The sequence below is a fragment of the Aulonocara stuartgranti genome (assembly GCF_965226115.1).
Source record: "Aulonocara stuartgranti genome assembly, chromosome: 15".
Lineage (NCBI taxonomy): Eukaryota > Metazoa > Chordata > Actinopteri > Cichliformes > Cichlidae > Aulonocara > Aulonocara stuartgranti.
Genome location: NC_138951.1, coordinates 42,993,230 through 43,011,589, shown reverse-complemented (window position 1 = coordinate 43,011,589; position 18,360 = coordinate 42,993,230). Strand labels below are relative to the sequence as shown.

Sequence of the window (18,360 nt, the reverse complement as noted above, 5' to 3'; positions counted from 1 at the left end):
CTCCATAATTGGCCTTAGTGTGTGAAGAGGACTCTCCATTTACATGCACAAATTGGAGTATATTAGATAGATATGATACAAACCACTGCAGCGCAGTACCTGTAATACCTACAGTGTGCTCTAATCGCTCTAATAGGATATTATATAAAGAGTCTAAATGAGTATCAATGGTACTGAAAGTAGCTGTACATAAAGTTACGTCTGTGAGATGGTGATCAGTCATTTTTGAATTAATGGTAAAAATGTTATTTGTGAAGAAGTTGTGTGACAAATGAAGGAGGAGTGTTCGTTAGTCTGCAGTTTTCTTTGGTACATGTGTAATTTAATATTGTTGTTTTAGAGTTAAAATCATAAAACTACAATACAAGCACGTTTAATGTTTGAAAGCTGGAAACATGGTTTATTGCTGTAAATAATCTGTGTCCATGGTAACACATGTGTGGGATCAAACCCAAGATTTACATGTTTAACAACAAATCTTGTTTATTATAGACTAATGAAAACACACACAGCTGATCCAGAGTCAGATTACTCACAGCGCTGCATGTGTGTGTGTGTGTGTTGGTGGGCGGGGCCTGTGGCAGCAGAAGGTTCATTGTCTGAGGAGGCAGAGAGAGGGTGGAGGGAGGGTGGAGCAAGCTGCACAGAGACTGCAGCTGGGAGAGAGAGAGACAAAGAGGGGGGAGGCCGACTCTCTCTTTCTTTCTTCGTGTGGGGGAGGAGAGGGGGAGGATTAACCGACTGATCTGCCACGCGCGCTCACACACACACACATTTCAGACAAACAAACACACAATAACACAGCAGCCAAGCAGGCTTCATCTGGATCAGCAGCAGAAGCATCAGCAGCGGCAGTGGCAGCGGTGAGGGAGAGAGACAAAGAGACAGAGAGAGAGAGAGAGACAGGCAAAGAGGAGGAGGAGGCAGACGCTCTTCATCGTCTGAGGAGTCAGACAGGAGAGAGAGAGAGACAGGCCTTCAGCAGCTCGACCACCCATCTACGTTCATAGTGATGGTCGACCACATGTTCCTGTGTGTGTGCTGAGTGTGTGTGCTGCTGTGGGTGGGTGTGTTCCCGTGTTCCTGCTCGGTGTGTGTTCACGGCGCATGTGATGGGTAACGCCGAGAGCATGGAGAGCCAGCTGGCCGTCATCCGGTCCAGAGCTGCTCCGGTTCGACTCCCGATGCCAGACCCGGCCGAGCTAGAGGAGAGGTTCTCCATCGCACTGGTAGGATACTCGCACAGACACACACAGGCATGCTGAAAATATGCAGTCACACTCTGCAGGTCTGGCGTGGGTTAGTGGTCTCTGCAGAACCTGATCACCAGGCCATGAGATCCTGGTCTCCAGATCTACTGGTTTTAAATGCCTGTGGTTCTGCAGGGCTCTGGATCTGTAAGTTTCCCCTCTTTGGGTTTCTGGTTCTCCAGGTCACTTCTCCTGTGGTCTTTGGTCCTAGAGGTCTATAGTTCTGCAGGTTCATTCTGTAAACTGTGATGTAGTCTGGCTCAGGAGACACAGATCCTGGTCTGAATCTGGATCTAAAGGGAGGAACATTCAGAACCACATCAGAACCAGCTGGGTCTGTTCAAGAGTCTGTTCACACGCTTGTCTTCAGATTCACGCTCAAAGCCCCTCTACAGTTTGTTCAGGTCTTCAAAAACACAAGAGAATTAGATTAGCCAAGTCAGACAGGGGAAACACGTTGATACTGGAAACCATGATCAGCAGCTCTGGGACTGGACCAATAGGAGGGCTCGAAGTTTCACCCTGACATGAGCTTCAGTATGAGGGCTATAAGCCACTTTAGCTATCCACTGAAAATATGAAACAGCTGACCTTTGAAGGTATACGACCTGACTCAGTATCTCTAAAAGTCACAAGTCAAGCTAACTAAAGAATCACTTAATAGTGGTCACATGGTCCACTAGTAACAGCAGGATCCTCCTGCAGGAGTAGCATATCATGGTTGGTTGACAGCCATCATTTAATTGTGTTTACACTGAATAAAACTGGTACAAAGTAAGTTTCATGTCATGGAAAAATTCATGGATGAACCAGCAGATCCAGGATCAGTTGATCGTCATCACTTTAATCTTCAAAGGCTCAAATCTTGTTGTTTTTGGAGCAACCTTTGGTATGACTGACTCTTTTATTTAATCTGTGGATTTAAGTACAGACATGTGAATTGGAACATCCAGATTTTGTCTTGGGCTGTTTAGTGAATAAAAAAAAAAGAGTTGGGAGTTTAGAGTTCATTCTGTATTTAGGGTTTGGGGGTTGAGATTTACATATTACTTTGATTTTCTTTAAGGGTTTGTGTCTGTATTCATGGACTAAGGGTTCAAAATGTTGTCTTTTTTGTTTCTAGACGTGTTTGAGCAATAAAACTGTCTGATTTTCAGAATTCAATGAACCTGCCACCTGACAAGGTGCGTCTGCTGCGTTCCTACGACAATGAAAAGAAGTGGGAGCTTATCTGTGATCAGGTAGGTGGATGTTTATGGGACTGCAGGAACAAATTGTTAAGAAGCTTCAACTCATTGATCTGAATATTGAAAGAGACACGAATCATAAACGGTGCAGATATGATTTGTTGTGTGACTTTGGGGTCATTTGTTATCCCATTTTGGTCATTTTACAAAACAGATTGTTTTATGTGTTTCTAATGTGGCATTTTATGTAATTTTAGACTTTTTCCAGCTGTTTGTTGCTGTTTTTGTTCTTCACGGTCATTTTACATCTCTCCTGTATGTCATTTTAGTTATTTCTGGGTTATATGTCATATCTCTTGGTTTAGACTAGCAGGGCTCTAGACTAACTTTTTGCCTGGGCGTACAGGTACGCCTAACTTTAAAAAGTTAGGCGTACCGGCACAAAAGTTAGGCGCACACAAATTTTATAATAATTTCTATAATATAATGTGTTTTTCTGGATACACTGTGCTTTTTCAGCATTCAAAGATTGATGACACCGTGTCAGAGCACTGGCTATGAATTTCAGAAGGATCAGGCCTTAACTTAACAGAAAAGTTAGCAATAGTTCTTTTCCTATTACAGCTACATCCACTTCTGTCGTGCCCAGGCTGCTCACTAGGGCTGGGTATCATCACTGATTTCTATAATCCATTCGATTCTGGTTTTCAAAGTCCCGATTCGATTCAACTTAGCCTCAGACAGAAATATTATAATTCTGATCATTTATCAGTACTGACTTCTTCAGAATTGTGAACATCACAGCAGATGCCTTTGTGTGAAAGTAACTGAGAATAAAACAGAAAAACATGAAGGAGATTTTCCTGGTCTGGCTTTTTATAGCAGATAACCTTAAAAATATTCTACAATGTTCGGCATTTAAAGTTTAAATTTCTTCAGTACTGAACAAGCTCCGACAGCGTGTCCGTCTACGGGCCGTCGGGTGAGAAAGCCGAGAAAGACAAAGTTGATTCTGATGCGTCGGGTCTGTGTTTACGTCTTTGTGTGGAGTCCGTGTACCTGCTCTCATTTGCTGTTTGGTTGTTGTTGAAATGGTTTTGTGAGCTTTAATCTGAGAATCTGGCGTTTCTGGCAAAACACAGTTATATTTAAAAGTCGATTCAGGATTTAATGAATTGATATCGCTTTATTCAAGCTACTCACCTCCCACTTCCACCTGGACTTTCAACGGGACCACGGCCAATCAGAGAGGTCCCGCCCCTTACTATCTCTGATTGGTTTAGTCCACGATAGGGGCATAATGTGTGTCTCTTTTTGACCACAGGGAAGGTTGCAGATTTTTTTTTTTTTTTTTGCTACCCGAACAGTTGGTCGCACAGGTGCAACCAAATATTTTTTTTTAGTCGCACCACTGAAAAATTTGGTCGCATTTGCGACCAAATTGGTCGCACTCTAGAGCCCTGACTAGGGTTCTTGGACTTTCTGGGTCCCCGTACCTTTGGTTCCAGTCTGTAATTTGCCCCACTTCTGTTGATTTGAGATTTGACAAAATCCTGCAGCTGATAAAGTTGAGAGCAAATTTAATAACATTTTAAAGTTTCTTTAAAAAATGACATTTAGAATTATTTTCCCCAGTAAAAGTCAGACAGGCGTTGTGGTGGGTGGGGCTTCATATCTGATCCCATCTAGTCCCACTGTTTTTATGTTTGATGTAGGAAAGGTTTCAGGTCAAGAATCCTCCTCACACCTACATCCAGAAACTGAGAGGCTTCCTCGACCCGGCCGTCACACGGAAGGTAAGATGGCAAAGTTTAAAGTTTATTGCGCTGACAGAGAAAACTTTCTTTTAGAGTCCTGCTGGTAGTCCTTCAGTTACGGCCTGTGTTTATATTTTTTTTAAATATTGACCAGTTTGTGTGTTTGTCTGCAGAAGTTCAGGAGAAGAGTTCAGGAATCAACTCAGACGCTCAGAGAACTCGAGATTTCTCTTCGTACAAACCACATTGGGTACCTGTCTGTCAGAACACTTGTCTGTCTCTCTAACCTGTCTAACAGTCTCATGGCTGTCTAACATCTGTCTCCCGTCTGTCTGCAGGTGGGTGAGAGAGTTTCTGAATGAGGAGAATAGGGGTCTTGATGTTCTGGTTGAATATTTGTCGTTTGCTCAGTACGCTGTCACGTGAGTAAAGACAGGGCTTCCTCTTTGCTTTCTGAGCTTCGGTCTGAATTTTGAACTTCACATGTCGGATCTTTTTATGGTGCGATCACACCGACAGATGAAATGTAGTGTTCAGGTGATTAGTTTGGAGCAGGTTTGGGACTTACAAACATTTTACAAACTTTTTGTGCTCAGGTTTGATGGAGAACAGTCAGAGGCTGGAGGCGAGGTGTCGTCCATCGACTCTCCCTGGAGTCGTTCGATAGAAGATCTCCATGGTGACTGCAGCCTCCCCTCACCATCCTCCTCTGTACCCCGAGCAGCTCGACACTCCATCAGGTAGCAGAACATAATGTATGAATAAAACCAGAAGTCACCTAGGTGTGCTAACGTGAATTTTCTGTTTGTAGTTCGACTCTGGTGACTCGATCCAACACGCTGCCGAGTCGTCGAACTCTCAAGAACTCACGACTTGTGTGCAAGAAAGATGATGTTCACGTTTGTATCATGTGTCTGAGAGCCATCATGAACTACCAGGTAACTTAATCTGCCCGGTGACAGAACGTTTGTGTCAATTTGAAGTCAAACCTGTCCTAAATCTGTAAAGTTTAGATTGTAGAGCCGGAAACATTACTGACCTTCATCTGTGTCCTCATCTTCATCAGTACGGTTTCAACATGGTGATGTCTCATCCTCACGCTGTCAATGAAATTGCTCTCAGCCTCAACAACAGGAACCCAAGGTACATCTGCAGATACAACTAATATAAATATTACCACTGCTGTATCTGTCTCGCTGGCAGAGAACAAAATACACCTGCGTGTTAGAAAATACAAACTTTGAGTGAATTCAAACAGCTCCTGAGAAGAAAGCCACAAAGTCAGTTAAACCACAGATGTAGACATTGTTTCTGTTCACTGTTTGTTAATTAGTGTGTGAAGCTTGTTTTTCTCTCTATAAATAGCTTTTTAAAAATTTATTTGATGCATTTTCTTCATCAGGACAAAGGCTCTGGTCTTGGAGTTGTTGGCCGCAGTGTGTTTGGTCAGAGGAGGGCACGAGATCATCCTGTCGGCCTTCGACAACTTTAAAACTGTAAACAAAATAACAACACACTCTAAACATAAAACAACAAGTAATCCTTTTGTCATTTCTCCACTTTGTGCCTCCTGTTGTCTTGGGGTCTCTGTCAGGATACATGAGAAGGAGAAAGTAACGTATGAAACAGGTGTGCCACAGAGCTGGAATCACCAAACCATGAAGGGAGGAGGACATTTCTAGTTTTAGAGATATTGCAGTCCTAAAGATGTTTGTTTATATGTGCATTGAAGGACATATCCTGGTCAAGAACAACTAAAGGTTTTCTTCATGGTGTTACTGGAGGCCAAGGTAATGGCATCCAGAGTGATCATCTGTATGCGTTATTATAAAATGAAGCTCTGGACTAAAGAGCTCTCCTGTTGTTAAAAACCTGTTGATTCGACTTCTTGCATTTCCTCCCATCACATCTCAGATGGGAGGAAATTATATTAAAGGAAAGGAGGTACAAACTGGGAAAATGAGAAGAGAGTAAACAGCATACGTTTGTTTGTTTGTTTGTTTGTTTGTTTGATTGATTGATTGATTGATTGATTGATTGATTGATTGATTGATTGATGTGTTGCAGGTGTGCTCTGAGTCAATGCGTTTTGAAAAGTTGATGGAACATTTTAAGAATGAAGATGACAACATCGACTTCTTGGTAACTTTGTCTCAAATGGGACCTAATATTTCAAGATTTTTCTTTTAAATTAATTGCATGAAATTTAAGATCCATTCAGCTCACAAAGTTTACATCTGTGTGACTTTGGTAACGTCATACTTGCCTGGTGTGACATCATCAGGTTAATAATGGGCAGTGAAACATGTTTCCAGGTGGCCTGCATGCAGTTCATCAACATTGTGGTTCACTCTGTAGAGGACATGAACTTCAGAGTCCACTTGCAATATGACTTCACCAAACTCAACCTGGAAGAACACCTGGAGGTAAGACAGAAACCCACAATCAGAGCATCACAGTCACTCTCAGACAGAATGTGGTTTTAATTTACATCTAGTGCTGTTCAGAAAATGATGTGTTTCACCAAAACCTGTCTCCTCACCTGTGCCCTCACCTGTTTCACCTCAGCGGCTAAAGCACACAGAGAGTGACAGGTTGCAGGTTCAGATTCAGGCGTACCTGGACAACGTATTTGATGTCGGGACACTGCTGGAGGATGCAGAGACCAAAACTGCTGCTCTGGAGAGAGTCGAGGAACTGGAGGAGAACCTGGCCACGGTAAGACCTCCAGGTGGAGGGAGACAGGTGGAAACAAAGGGGTCAAGTCTTAAAAGACATTATGATAAATCTCTGGTTTTGTGCTGACCTTCACCAGCCTCTTTCTTTCTCTATATGCCTTCAGATGTCAGAACGTCTGCTGGATGTGGAGAACGAAGCAATGTTGAAGATTGTGGAACTGGAGAAACAGCTGATGCAGACCAACAAAGAGCTGGACCAACTCCGGGTCAGTCTTGTTACTGTGGAAACCACATGTACATTGTCACCATGGAGCAAATAAATGAGGCAAATAAAGGTATAAGAGTAGGTCAGATGGTGATAATGATGAAGAGACATCTACAGGGAATAATGTGGAGTTTACAGGGCTGAAATACTACTTTAAACATGGGTTTTATAAAATGTTGGACTGTTCTTTGGCACCACTCTTGCCCCTGACTCACCATCACCGCTTACCTCTGCAGGATGTGTATGCCAGTGCTAACTCACAGGTGCATACCTTGCGGCGTATGGTACGGGAAAAGGACCAGACGATCCGACGTCAGAGTCGTCTGGAGCGTCAGGCTCAGGAAGCGCAGCAGGCCGGAGGACCCGGAGCTCCTCAACCACAGAGAGGAGAGGGCGATGGAGGGGTGGCTGATTCTGCCTCTCCGTCACCTCCACCCTGTCCTAACCTGTCCCCTAGGTGAATCACAGGACCTAGAAGCTGTAGTATCTCACAGTTAAAAACTTCTGGCTAAGGATTTTGTTTTTGATTGATTTTGATTGATTCCTGCAGCCCTGAGACTGTAGCTTATCACAGTACGGGACCGGGGCTGGGCGGAGCCCCAGGCATGCTGGCCCCACCTCCTCCACCTCCTCCTCCACCAATGCCAGGCACAAGTGAGTTGAACCTTGCAGGTACTGATGCTTCTAAGCTTCAAATCTTGCGGTCCTTAGATCCCATTAGAGATTGGATGGCTGATAATTATCTTCAACTAAATGCTGATAAAAGTGAAGTCATTGTCTTTGCTCCTGAGAATTTTGTTCCCCTCGTGGTTAAAAATCTAGGCCCTCCTGCTTCTTATATTAAACCCTCCATTAGGAACCCTGGTGTTACATTTGACCCAGCTCTGACGCTGGACACACACATTAAATCTTTGGTTCGTTCTAGTTTTTACCGTTTAAGAAATATTGCTAAGCTCATTGTGTCACGCTCTGAATTGGAAATGATTCTTCATGCTTTTGTTTCATCTCACTTAGATTATTGTAATTCCTTGTTTACTTGCTTAAGTAATGCCTCCCTGGAACGACTGCAGGGTGTTCAAAATGCTGCTGCCAGGCTTCTGACAAAGCATCCCAAATACTCCCATGCCACTCCCCTGCTGATTCAACTGCATTGGCTCCCTGTCAAGTTCAGGGTCCGTTTTAAGATTATAATCATGACCTATAGGGCCCTGCACGGTGTAGCTCCCATTTACATCAGCGATCATCTTCTTCCTTATCGCCCCAGCAGGTCCCTGAGGTCTTGCAACCAGGGCTTGCTGGTTGTCCAGCATACAAGGCTAAAAACAAAAGGTGACAGAGCGTTTGTATCAGTGGCCCCCAGACTCTGGAACTCACTCCCTTTGAGTTTGAGATCTGTGGACTCAGTCATTTCTTTTAAAAGCAGTTAAAAACATATCTGTTTAAACTTGCTTTTGGTTGATTTTGTTTGTTTGAGGTTGTATGTCCGTTTCTGTGAAGCACTTCGTGATTTTTACTTTACTTTACTGCTGAGTATCACCTGTATAATGAGTAATAACATTGTCTTTTTTTTTCCTCTTTAGTGTCCAACGGACCGTACCCAGCACCTCCTCCACCTGGTCCTCCTCCTCCTCCCCCTCCCCCTCCTCCACCTTGTCGGACCAGTGAGCTCTCCTCCGTCCCCATGCCCCCGCCTCCTCCACCTGTGGCCCCACCACTCCCAGGAACAGGGGGGTCACCTACAGTCATCTTTAACTCTGGACTTGCAGGTGAGACTGCAAACAGTGGGTTCACAGGCTGTTTAGAACTGAACCAAACCTGACCATCAAACTGTCCTTTCCCCTGTAACCACACCAACACTACACCTGTACATTACTGCAGCCAGGTGAGGAGTAAACTCAGTTACAGTTAATCAGGACATGAACTATAGACATCAGTTTCAAATCATTATTACGAAAAAAAAATAATAGAAACTATAAACATGCTGACTCCAGCTGACACCAGCTGTTCTTGTTTTTTAGCCAGTTGTTAGTTCTCTTTACTTTTCTCAGTTGAGAAGTTGGTTTTTGGTAACATTTGGGTGAAAAACTAAGGTCTGCAAAGGTTGAACAGAAGGAGGTGGTTGTAGTTTGGGTCAGCAAATCTCAGTGAATCTGTGTTAGTTTGAGGCCGGGGTTTTCAACCTTTGGTTGTTCTTCCTTGGTTGTAGATTTGTCTTCTTCATAGTCAGAGTTTGTTTCTGAAATGTTGGAGAGGTAATACATCAGATCAGGGAAAAGCCATAAATAGAAGATCTGTTGAGGCCAGATGGTACTCATGCAGAGCAGGTAGTCAGTGAATCTGAGCCTTTGTTTGATGATGGTGGTGATAACTGGTGACATTGAACTCAGTTGAATTTGTTGAGAATTTGGATTGATTTCGAATTTGTGTTGCTCTGGTTTGGAGTTAAGGTTGTTTAAGTTTGGAGTTTAGCTTGGTTAAGAGCAAGGTTTTGCTCGGGTTGTTTTTGTCTGGTTTGAAGTTTGGATTTGACCGAACCATTGGTTGAGAGTTTGGCTTTTGGCTTGGATTCTTTTGGTTTAGGTTGGGTTGGTATTGATTATTTGGTTGGGTCCAGATTTGATTTAGGTGAGAGTTTGGTTTGGTGCGGACTGTTTTGGTTTGATTCAGTTCAATTCAATTCAATTTTCAATTCAGTTTTACTTATACATCACCAAATCACAACAACAGACATGGTTAAGATTGATCTGGTCTTTGGCTGGTTTGGCTTGGATTAGTTTGGTTTGGACTCTAGTTTGATTGAGAGTTTGGTTTTGCTCGGTTTGTTTTGGTTTGGAGTTTGGCTTTCATTGATTGTTTGGTTTGGAGTTTAGGTTGGTTAAGGTTTGGTTTGCATCATTTTTCCTTGGATGAATGCTTTGCTTTGGATTGCAGGTGGCTGATGGTCAGACTTAAATAAACACGTGTCCTTGAAGTCCAAGAGGTCATAGAGTCCTTGTCTGCAAATTTCAGTCATGACGGTCTTCTCTGGTGGTTAATATTTACTTCTGGGAAGTTAATTTCTTATTAAATATTAAATATTTCCAACAGTCTCCATTGGTGAATGGATGCTGATATATACAGAGTATTACTTTTTTGGATTTTTCTCAGTTTAATGTTCTGTTCATACAGAAAAAGTTGCATATTGTTTGTACTATTGATGAAGAACCACTGAAGTGAAATGGAGCTCAAATCTCAGACTGTTATCCTACTTATACCATCGTCACTAATAAAAGACATTAGAGATATTTGTTCCATCACATTTTATCAAAATAAAATTTACAGAACTGATTCAACTTCAGCAGCTTCACCAGAACTCAGCTCTCAGTTTACACAAATAACCACAGTTCAGATCTCTTTATATACGCTGTCTATTCCTTACAATTAAATATGTCACACCTTCAGCCGATGAGAGTCCAGAAATATTAGTCAGTGTGATAAATGTGTATGTTAACTGCCATTTTACTAACATGTTGTTTCTTTTCTTCTGTTTTGCTCACAGAGGGTGCTCTCAAATTGTTCTGTACGTTTACTTTCTCTAACATCTTCACAAAACACCCTTACTTCCCCACCCTCCATCTTCTTCCATTCCTCCATCACCTGGAAACCAGCCGCAGCCAGTCAGTGGCTGGTTTCTCAATTAATCAACTGCCACAATTGTCAGTCAGAGTCATATGTTTGATCCCACTTCTATGATGTGTGTTCAGACTGAAGGATCATACCTACTCTTACCTGAGAAGAGAAAAGATATAAATAAATAAAATAGAGTCCGAGGGATAGATTGGCTCTGATGAGACCCAAAGTAATGCTCATCCATGAATTAAGTTGAAGACCTATATTGGTTATGCTAGAAAAACAGACTTCTGTTGGTCTGTCCCATACAGACCTGCTCACCTGTCGCACCTGTACCTGACAATAGTAACAGGTGCAGTGATGCCTGTTAACCTTCAGCAGTTTGGCACAAACTGATTGATCGGTCTGAACACACAGCTGGACTTTAGTCACTCGCAGTACCAATCTGAGGCCAGTCTCGTCCTCTCCTCACATGTCTCCCTGCTCACATGTCTCGCACAGCGGTGAAGATAAAGAAGCCAATCCAGACCAAGTTCAGGATGCCGGTGCTGAACTGGGTAGCTCTGAAGCCAAGTCAGATAAACGGAACCATCTTCAATGACATTGATGACGAGTCCATCCTGCAGGTAACATCCACAGCAAGAGGCATCACTCAGGGCTGACAAAAGCTTTTCACCTGTTTAAAATCTGCGATGACCTGTGTGTGTCTCAGGACCTGAACGTGGAGGAGTTCGAGGAGATGTTTAAGACCAAGGCTCAGGGTCCAGCTGTGGACCTGACGCTGTCCAGACAGAAGCTTCCTCAGAAAGCTCCGTCCAAAGTTTCTCTGCTGGAGGCCAACAGAGCCAAAAACCTGGCCATCACGCTGAGGAAGGCCGGCCAGGGGTCAGAGGTCATCTGCCGTGCCATCCAAACGTAGGTGGAACTGCACCAGGTTACAGGTGCCAGCGATGCCAGCTTGGTGCCAGAGTCAGAAATAGGCAAAATTGAATGTAGCTATGTTTATATAACAGCAGTGCACAACAGCAGTGTGTTTACAGGTGAGTTCAGGTGGGCATATGATTCTGTCCACCAGAGCTGCTGCTTTATGATCCATCGATCTCTTCCTAGCTTTGATCCTTGACCTTCTTCTCTCTGCCTCCGATATCAGAGCTTTTAACATTTGGAGTTTGTTACCTCTGTTAGCTGAGAATTTACTCATGGTGGCTTCCATTCATCAGACAAACTGCCTTCACACCCAGCCTGAGATGACATCATAGAAGTTCCTCTGTCTCAGAGTACTTTAGAGTTTAAACAGCATCATAGTGAGCATCCCATGACCCCAATAAAAGCAGTCGGTTCTGGCCTGGCCTGGGTTCCATCAGTGATAATCAGACTTCAGATTCAGGCCTCAGAACTGAATCTGAGTCAGCCATACTGCAATGTGCCTGAAATCAATCAGGTGACCCTCTACAGGTGTGTTTAAGTGGCTTATTAGGTACCTGTGTACACTCCGAGTCACTCTATCAAATCAACCCAGTCCATCATCTCTCCAGGTTTGACCTCCGGACCGTTCGGGTGGACTTTGTAGAGTGTCTGACACGTTTCCTGCCGACGGAGGCTGAGTTGAAGTTGCTACGGCAATATGAGAGGGACCGAAAACCTCTGGAGGCACTAAGTGACGAAGATCGCTTCATGATGCAGTTCAGTCGCCTTGAGAGACTCAGTCAGCGCATGACCATCATGACTTTCATGGGCAACTTCAACGACAACGTCCAGATGTTAACACCGGTGAGACAGATATACAGATAGGAAGGTATGCAAGTATATCGACAGGTGTGACCCATCTGACCGTCTTGTTTCCTTTCAGCAACTCCACGCCATGATCGCGGCCTCAGTTTCTATAAAGTCCTCTCAGAAGCTGAAGAAGATCCTCGAGGTCAGTCTGAGGTTACCTGTGGATATTCTGCCTGATTCTCTGTTTCTGTATCAATAATCAGTCAGTGTCATCAATACTCATGCTCAGCTGCTGTGTGTTGTCGTAGATCATCTTGGCTTTGGGAAACTACATGAACAGCAGTAAGAGAGGAGCGGTGTATGGATTCAAGCTGCAGAGCTTAGACCTGGTAACACACACACACACACACACACACTGAATCACTGATCCGACCAATCAGCACAACATGATTTTAATTAATTTTATTTTGAATTTAGTATCTTTATCACTTAAACAGCTTTAATTTCTAATAATTGACGTTTAACTGCCTGACATGTTTGGAGTTTATGTACCAAAATAAGCAATGACATCACATCTTGTGTCACATGAGTCAGTCATAGATCTCTTGACTTTTATAACTTGGTGTGTTGCCATGGCAGCTGGGTTGAACCAGTTTCTCGCAGACCTCCATCAGACATCAGCACAGGCGTCCCCTGCTGGTGGGTTTATTTATAGTCTGATACAGTGAATCCCACCAAAAGGCTCAGGCTACGTCCACACTAGCCCGGATAGATTTGAAAACGGCGTTTTCATCTGAAAACAATCCACGTCCACACTAGCGTTTTCAGTTATTTTCACAGAGTTGTGCGCCCACATTGAAACGGACGAGAACGCTTACATTCCAGTACTTGCGTGAAGCGCAAGAAGATTCGGCCCCCTTCATTTCCGTCAGCCGTTTATTTACTTTCCAACTCCTTGAAACGTTGCGGCAAAGCGTCAAGGAAAAGCACCACGTTTTTTAAATGGACTAACAATGAGGTGGAGTTGTTGCTGCGAGTAACACAAAAGAACAAAGTTGCAAAAGCGTGTGAGAATTAAATAATTTGAAGAAAAGCTACCTGAAGCATGTACAAGCTGATATTTATCTTTAATAGGGCTGTCAAAATTGATAGCAAACAAAACAACTGCTATCTTTGTTTAATTGGTCACATGACTGCATCACATGACTAAAATGTATCATCGATTCGAAAGTCTCCATTTTCACTGTCCACACTACGACGCAAATGCACTGTCTTCATATTTATTCGTTTTCGAGAGCGTTTTCAAAAACGCTGCGTTTTTCCTTGGGGAAAACGCCATCTCAGTGTGGACGGGAGGCCAAAACGGAGAGAAAACAATGCGTTTTCAAACAAAAACGCATTAGTGTGGACATATCCCCAGAGCGAGCTTTAATAGGCCCCAACACGCAGCTGTGACCGTTTGTGTGTTTCAGGGCTCTAGACTAACTTTTTTTCTTAGGTGCACCAGCACAAAAGTTAGGTGCACCCAAATTTTCCAACCGCATCGCTTAACGCCACAGCTTTACATGTTCACCTTGTTTTTAATTGCTGTCCATACAGACAGTATTGATTTGTAAATGATTAACGAACAATCTTCTCATCACAAAGTTCTTTATTTGGAGCACACTCTAGAGCATAGGTGTCAAACTCTGGCCCGCGGGCCAAATTTGGCCCGCAGCCTAATTACATTTGGCCCGCGAAGCCATACCAAATTACTATTAGAGCTGGCCTACTGGTATTATACAGCTAATATATATATTGTTTAGTATTAAGCTTTGCTTGTTCCATATTCAGTTTTTCAGCAAAACGTGTTTGAGTCCATAAGAAAAGATTCATTCTTATATCTGGAGGAATAAATATATTTCAATAAATATTAACGTTAGCCCGCGACTTTGTTCCTGTTTTGAATTTTAGCCCACAGTGTATTTGAGTTTGACACCCCTGCTCTAGAGCCTTGTTGTTTGTTGCGGTTACCATGGTTGTGCGTTTTCTGCATAGTTACTGGAGACCAAGTCAACCGACAGGACACAAACGCTGCTTCATTACATCAGCAACGTGGTGAGAGAGAAGTATCCTGCTGTGTCTCTGTTTTACAACGAGCTTCACTACGTGGACAAGGCTGCCGCAGGTGAGTCTGACAGCCAATCAGGACGCTGCGCTCCCTGCGAGAAGCCCGTTTACCTGAGCTCGTTTACCTGTACTGTGCAGTGAGTCTGGAGAACGTGCTGAGTGATGTGAAGGAGCTCCAGCGCGGCATGGAGCTCACCTGGAGAGAGTTCAGCGTGTCGCACAATGCTACGCTCAAAGACTTCATCAGCAGGAACGAATCACGGCTCAGCAAACTGCAGGAGGACGCACGCATTGCTCAGGTGAGAAACACACATACACCATGTGTTACCACACAGCCATGATTCAGGTGCAATTCCTCCTGCAGAATCAGCTCAAACTGTGAACACCAAACAGCCGAGCACATAGGAGGAGTAGAAGATGGAGGAGAAGAAGAGGAAGAAGAAGAAGGGCGATCGTGGCTCAAGTTGGGTGTTCGTCTTGTAATCGGAAGGTTGCCGGTTCGAGCCCCAGCTCAGACAGTCTCGGTCGTTGTGTCCTTGGGCAAGACACTTCACCTACCGCCTACTGGTGATGGCCAGAGGGGCCGATGGTGCGATATGGCAGCCTCGCCTCGTCAGTCTGCCCCAGGGCAGCTGTGGCTACAACTGTAGCTGCCTTCACCAGTGTATGAATGTGAGAGTGAATAAATAGTGGTATTGTAAAGCGCTTTGAGGTGTCCCGAAAAGCGCTATATAAATGCAATCCATTATTATTATTATTAGAAGAAGGAGAGGTAGAAGGAGAAGAAGAGGTAGAAGGAGAAGGAGGAGAAGAAGACGAAGAAGGAGGAGAAGAGGTAGGAGAAGACGAAGAAGGAGAAGAAGAAGAGGTAGAAGGAGAAGAAGAGGGGTAAACCCACAACACTACCAACACTAAACCTACAAGCTTTACACATGTTCCTAACTTGTTTCTTAATCAGTTTTATGTATTGTTTGTCTTTTTAAGGTACGAGAACAGGTAGACTGATGATAACCAGCTCTCTCTCTGTGTGTGTGTGTGTGTGTGTGTGTGTGTGTGTGTGTGTGTATAAACTTTAGGATGCCTTTGAAGATGCCGTGAAGTTTTTCGGAGAGAGTTCAAAGACGATGCCGCCGTCTGTCTTCTTCCCAATCTTTGTTCGTTTCATCAAAGCCTACAGGGTGGGTAACCTTTGTCTATAGACCATGCTCCCTCTCTGATAGTAGGCCTATATCAGTTGAGTTTAGTTTTGCATTAATATGTTTCTGTGTGTCTCCAGCTGGCTGAGGAGGAGAACGAGCAGAGGAGGCGTCAGGAGCAGATGTTGTTGGAGAAACTGGAACAGGAGGAGCAGCAGGAGGAGGAAGAGGAGACCAGGGTGAAACTTCATGACATAATCCATTACTTAGCTCCCATTATGTCAGCTGGATGTGACCTCCTGATGGAGGAGGAGCTTATGCTTGCACCTCCATGTTGAATTCCTACATTAAACCAAAATGTTTAGTTTTCAGGTATTTTTAAAATACCTCGGTTCTCTGAAAGTTTCTTTACATCTTTGTTTTTAAAAATAAAGCTGTCACAACTGAGAGTAAGGACTCAAGAGCAGAGCAGGTTGACGTTTCCAAACACAGTTTATTTACAACACCGGTGCACAATATATACAGTGAGGGGAAAATCCAGGCTCCAAGGGACCAAGGGGAAGCTCTCTCACACTCGCTCTCGTCTTCATGCCCAGCCTCACACACACGCACTGCAGGGAGGTCACAGGTACGGGAAGGAAAAGTCTGTAGTACAATCATCCAGCGACGAGAAGATCTGTGTCCCAGCCTCAAATAGTGGACAGGTGTGTGGGCCAAGGGCGGGAGCCCGCAGTGAGCTCCGCCCAGAAAGAGAGAGAGAGAGAGAAAGCAAAACAAACACATGTAGCCTTGCGGGGCCAGCTGGGCAGGCACGGAGACCATGACAGAAGCTCAGTAATTCTTTGTCCTCGCTGACATCATGATTTCAACAGTCTCTGATTGGTCAGGAGGCTCCAGGGGGTCAGATTTAGGTTTATTCAGATCACTAATCGATCGATCAGGTGACGTGACGTGTCACAGCGTCTAATACTGAAGCCCCTCCCCCTCTCAGTCTCCGTCCCACAGAGGGAAGCGGCAGCAGCAGGAGCTGATCACGGAGCTCAGAAGGCGCCAAGGAAAAGACAGCCGCCATGTTTATGAGGGGAAGGACGGCGCTATCGAGGATATCATAACAGGTAAACATGTTGCCAAGGCACGTGAGTGACCACAGCAGGCGTGTCAGCTGTCCTCTGATTGACTGTTTATTCGCTTATCTACAGCTCTGAAGACCGTCCCCTTCACGGCTCGGACTGCCAAACGCAGCTCTCGCTTCTTCTGTGACCCCGCCCACACCGAGGAGCACTACTGAGAAGTCACGAAGAGTGACAACGCCCACTTTTCATTGATGGGACCAATTAGCACTTTGAACTTTTCTGATCGCTCTAACTGATGACATCATGTTTTCTATGTTATTTTATTGGTTTCTTTGTGCATAGACTGGGCGCCCACACACCTGACCTCAGCTAAACCGGATCGATCGGAAGGATGCCCTGTCCTGCTGTGATTGGCTTTTTGGCTGTCAGCTAAACACTTCAGCAGGTGTTTTAAACACCATTTGACTGAAGTCCAGCAGCGTGGCAGAACAATCAGGGGGCAGCGTCCCTCCAGCTGAACTGATATAGTCCTAATCATTGCCTTTCCTCCTCGCCACAGACATAAAATAACACTTGATTAGATCACATGACCTTCCCAGCAGATGTTACTCAGAGCACTTTACAGACTGAATCTGACCTTTGACCTCTCCTGACAAAGATCATGTGGTCTGTGGTCAGGTAGAATTCCACTTCCTGTAATCAGATCATGCGGCTCTGAACGCCGTTGGCGTGACAACCGAGAACCCGCGGTGCTAAAAACAAAGTTGTGCCTCGCCACAGACGATGCTGTAGAGCAGCATTTGGGTTTGGACTGGAGCAAAGGTGCATACATGCCTTTTCACACCACGAGGGCTAACAAACATCCGAAGGGTCAAAGGTCGGGGGGGGGGGGGGGGGTCAGAGTGCATGGGCTTCTCCGGTCTGTTTCTTTAACTGTACAGGGTTCTACCTTCACTATATTCTACTGTGTTCTACTGTATCTACTGGCCTTACTGCAGGTACCAGAGCCTCACTGAAGTATCACTCTATCTGTGGCTCCGCCCCTTCTCCACCCTCCTGAGCCCACATCTGTCAGTTAGCCTGTTAACTTGCAGAGCCTCACCAGCCACAATATGCTGTTTTCCAGCTGTTCATGCACACACACCTGCAAAGCTGGTCACCCAAAGGTCACGACTCAGCGCTGCAATCTGGAGTGTGGCACCGAGGGGCCGCTGTAGCTGAAACACAAGGAGCTCCCACCTGTGGACCGGAATCCACCTGAGCAGGTTCACGACGACAGTGAAGTTGGCAGGTGGGGCTCTGTGCTCGACACACCTCGACTCCCACTGATGTTTCTGTGGTGTTTCTGCAGTCCCCGTTTCCTTTTAGAGGTCCAGTCTCAGACTGAAGCCCCTCCCCTTCTCTCCTCTTCATCATTTAGATTCAAAGAAGACAAAAAAATGGCAGCACAACGTTTTCTACATGTACAGACATTTTCTAGATCACCGTGTAGCAATGCTTGTACGTGTCTGTGTTTGTGTTTGGTGGTGATTCTGCACTTGGTGTGTTAATAAAGCGCACCTTGTCAACATGATGCAGTG

At 44.6% G+C, this 18,360-nt stretch overlaps 1 protein-coding gene across 2 annotated transcripts; it reads left to right on the top strand.

Moving 5' to 3' along the window:
* The first annotated feature begins 631 nt into the window (after nt 1–631).
* fmnl2b (formin-like 2b) lies at nt 632–18,353 on the top strand. Of its 2 annotated transcripts, XM_082506021.1 has the most exons (28): nt 632–1,229; nt 2,408–2,491; nt 4,153–4,233; nt 4,368–4,444; nt 4,533–4,616; nt 4,791–4,934; nt 5,006–5,132; nt 5,261–5,337; nt 5,597–5,690; nt 6,262–6,336; nt 6,510–6,620; nt 6,763–6,912; nt 7,037–7,138; nt 7,374–7,594; nt 7,688–7,791; nt 8,718–8,903; nt 10,676–10,696; nt 11,248–11,372; nt 11,459–11,661; nt 12,282–12,516; nt 12,596–12,664; nt 12,771–12,851; nt 14,500–14,629; nt 14,710–14,870; nt 15,648–15,749; nt 15,848–15,946; nt 16,699–16,822; nt 16,907–18,353. In XM_082506021.1, exons 1-28 carry the CDS (start codon nt 1,113–1,115, stop codon nt 16,993–16,995), a joined length of 3,273 nt encoding a protein of 1,090 aa, XP_082362147.1. In that variant the 5' UTR covers nt 632–1,112; the 3' UTR covers nt 16,996–18,353. The 2 variants fall into 2 exon arrangements, with proteins under 2 accessions (XP_082362147.1, XP_082362148.1); XM_082506022.1 differs by lacking the exon at nt 10,676–10,696.
* The last annotated feature ends 7 nt before the right edge of the window (nt 18,354–18,360 follow it).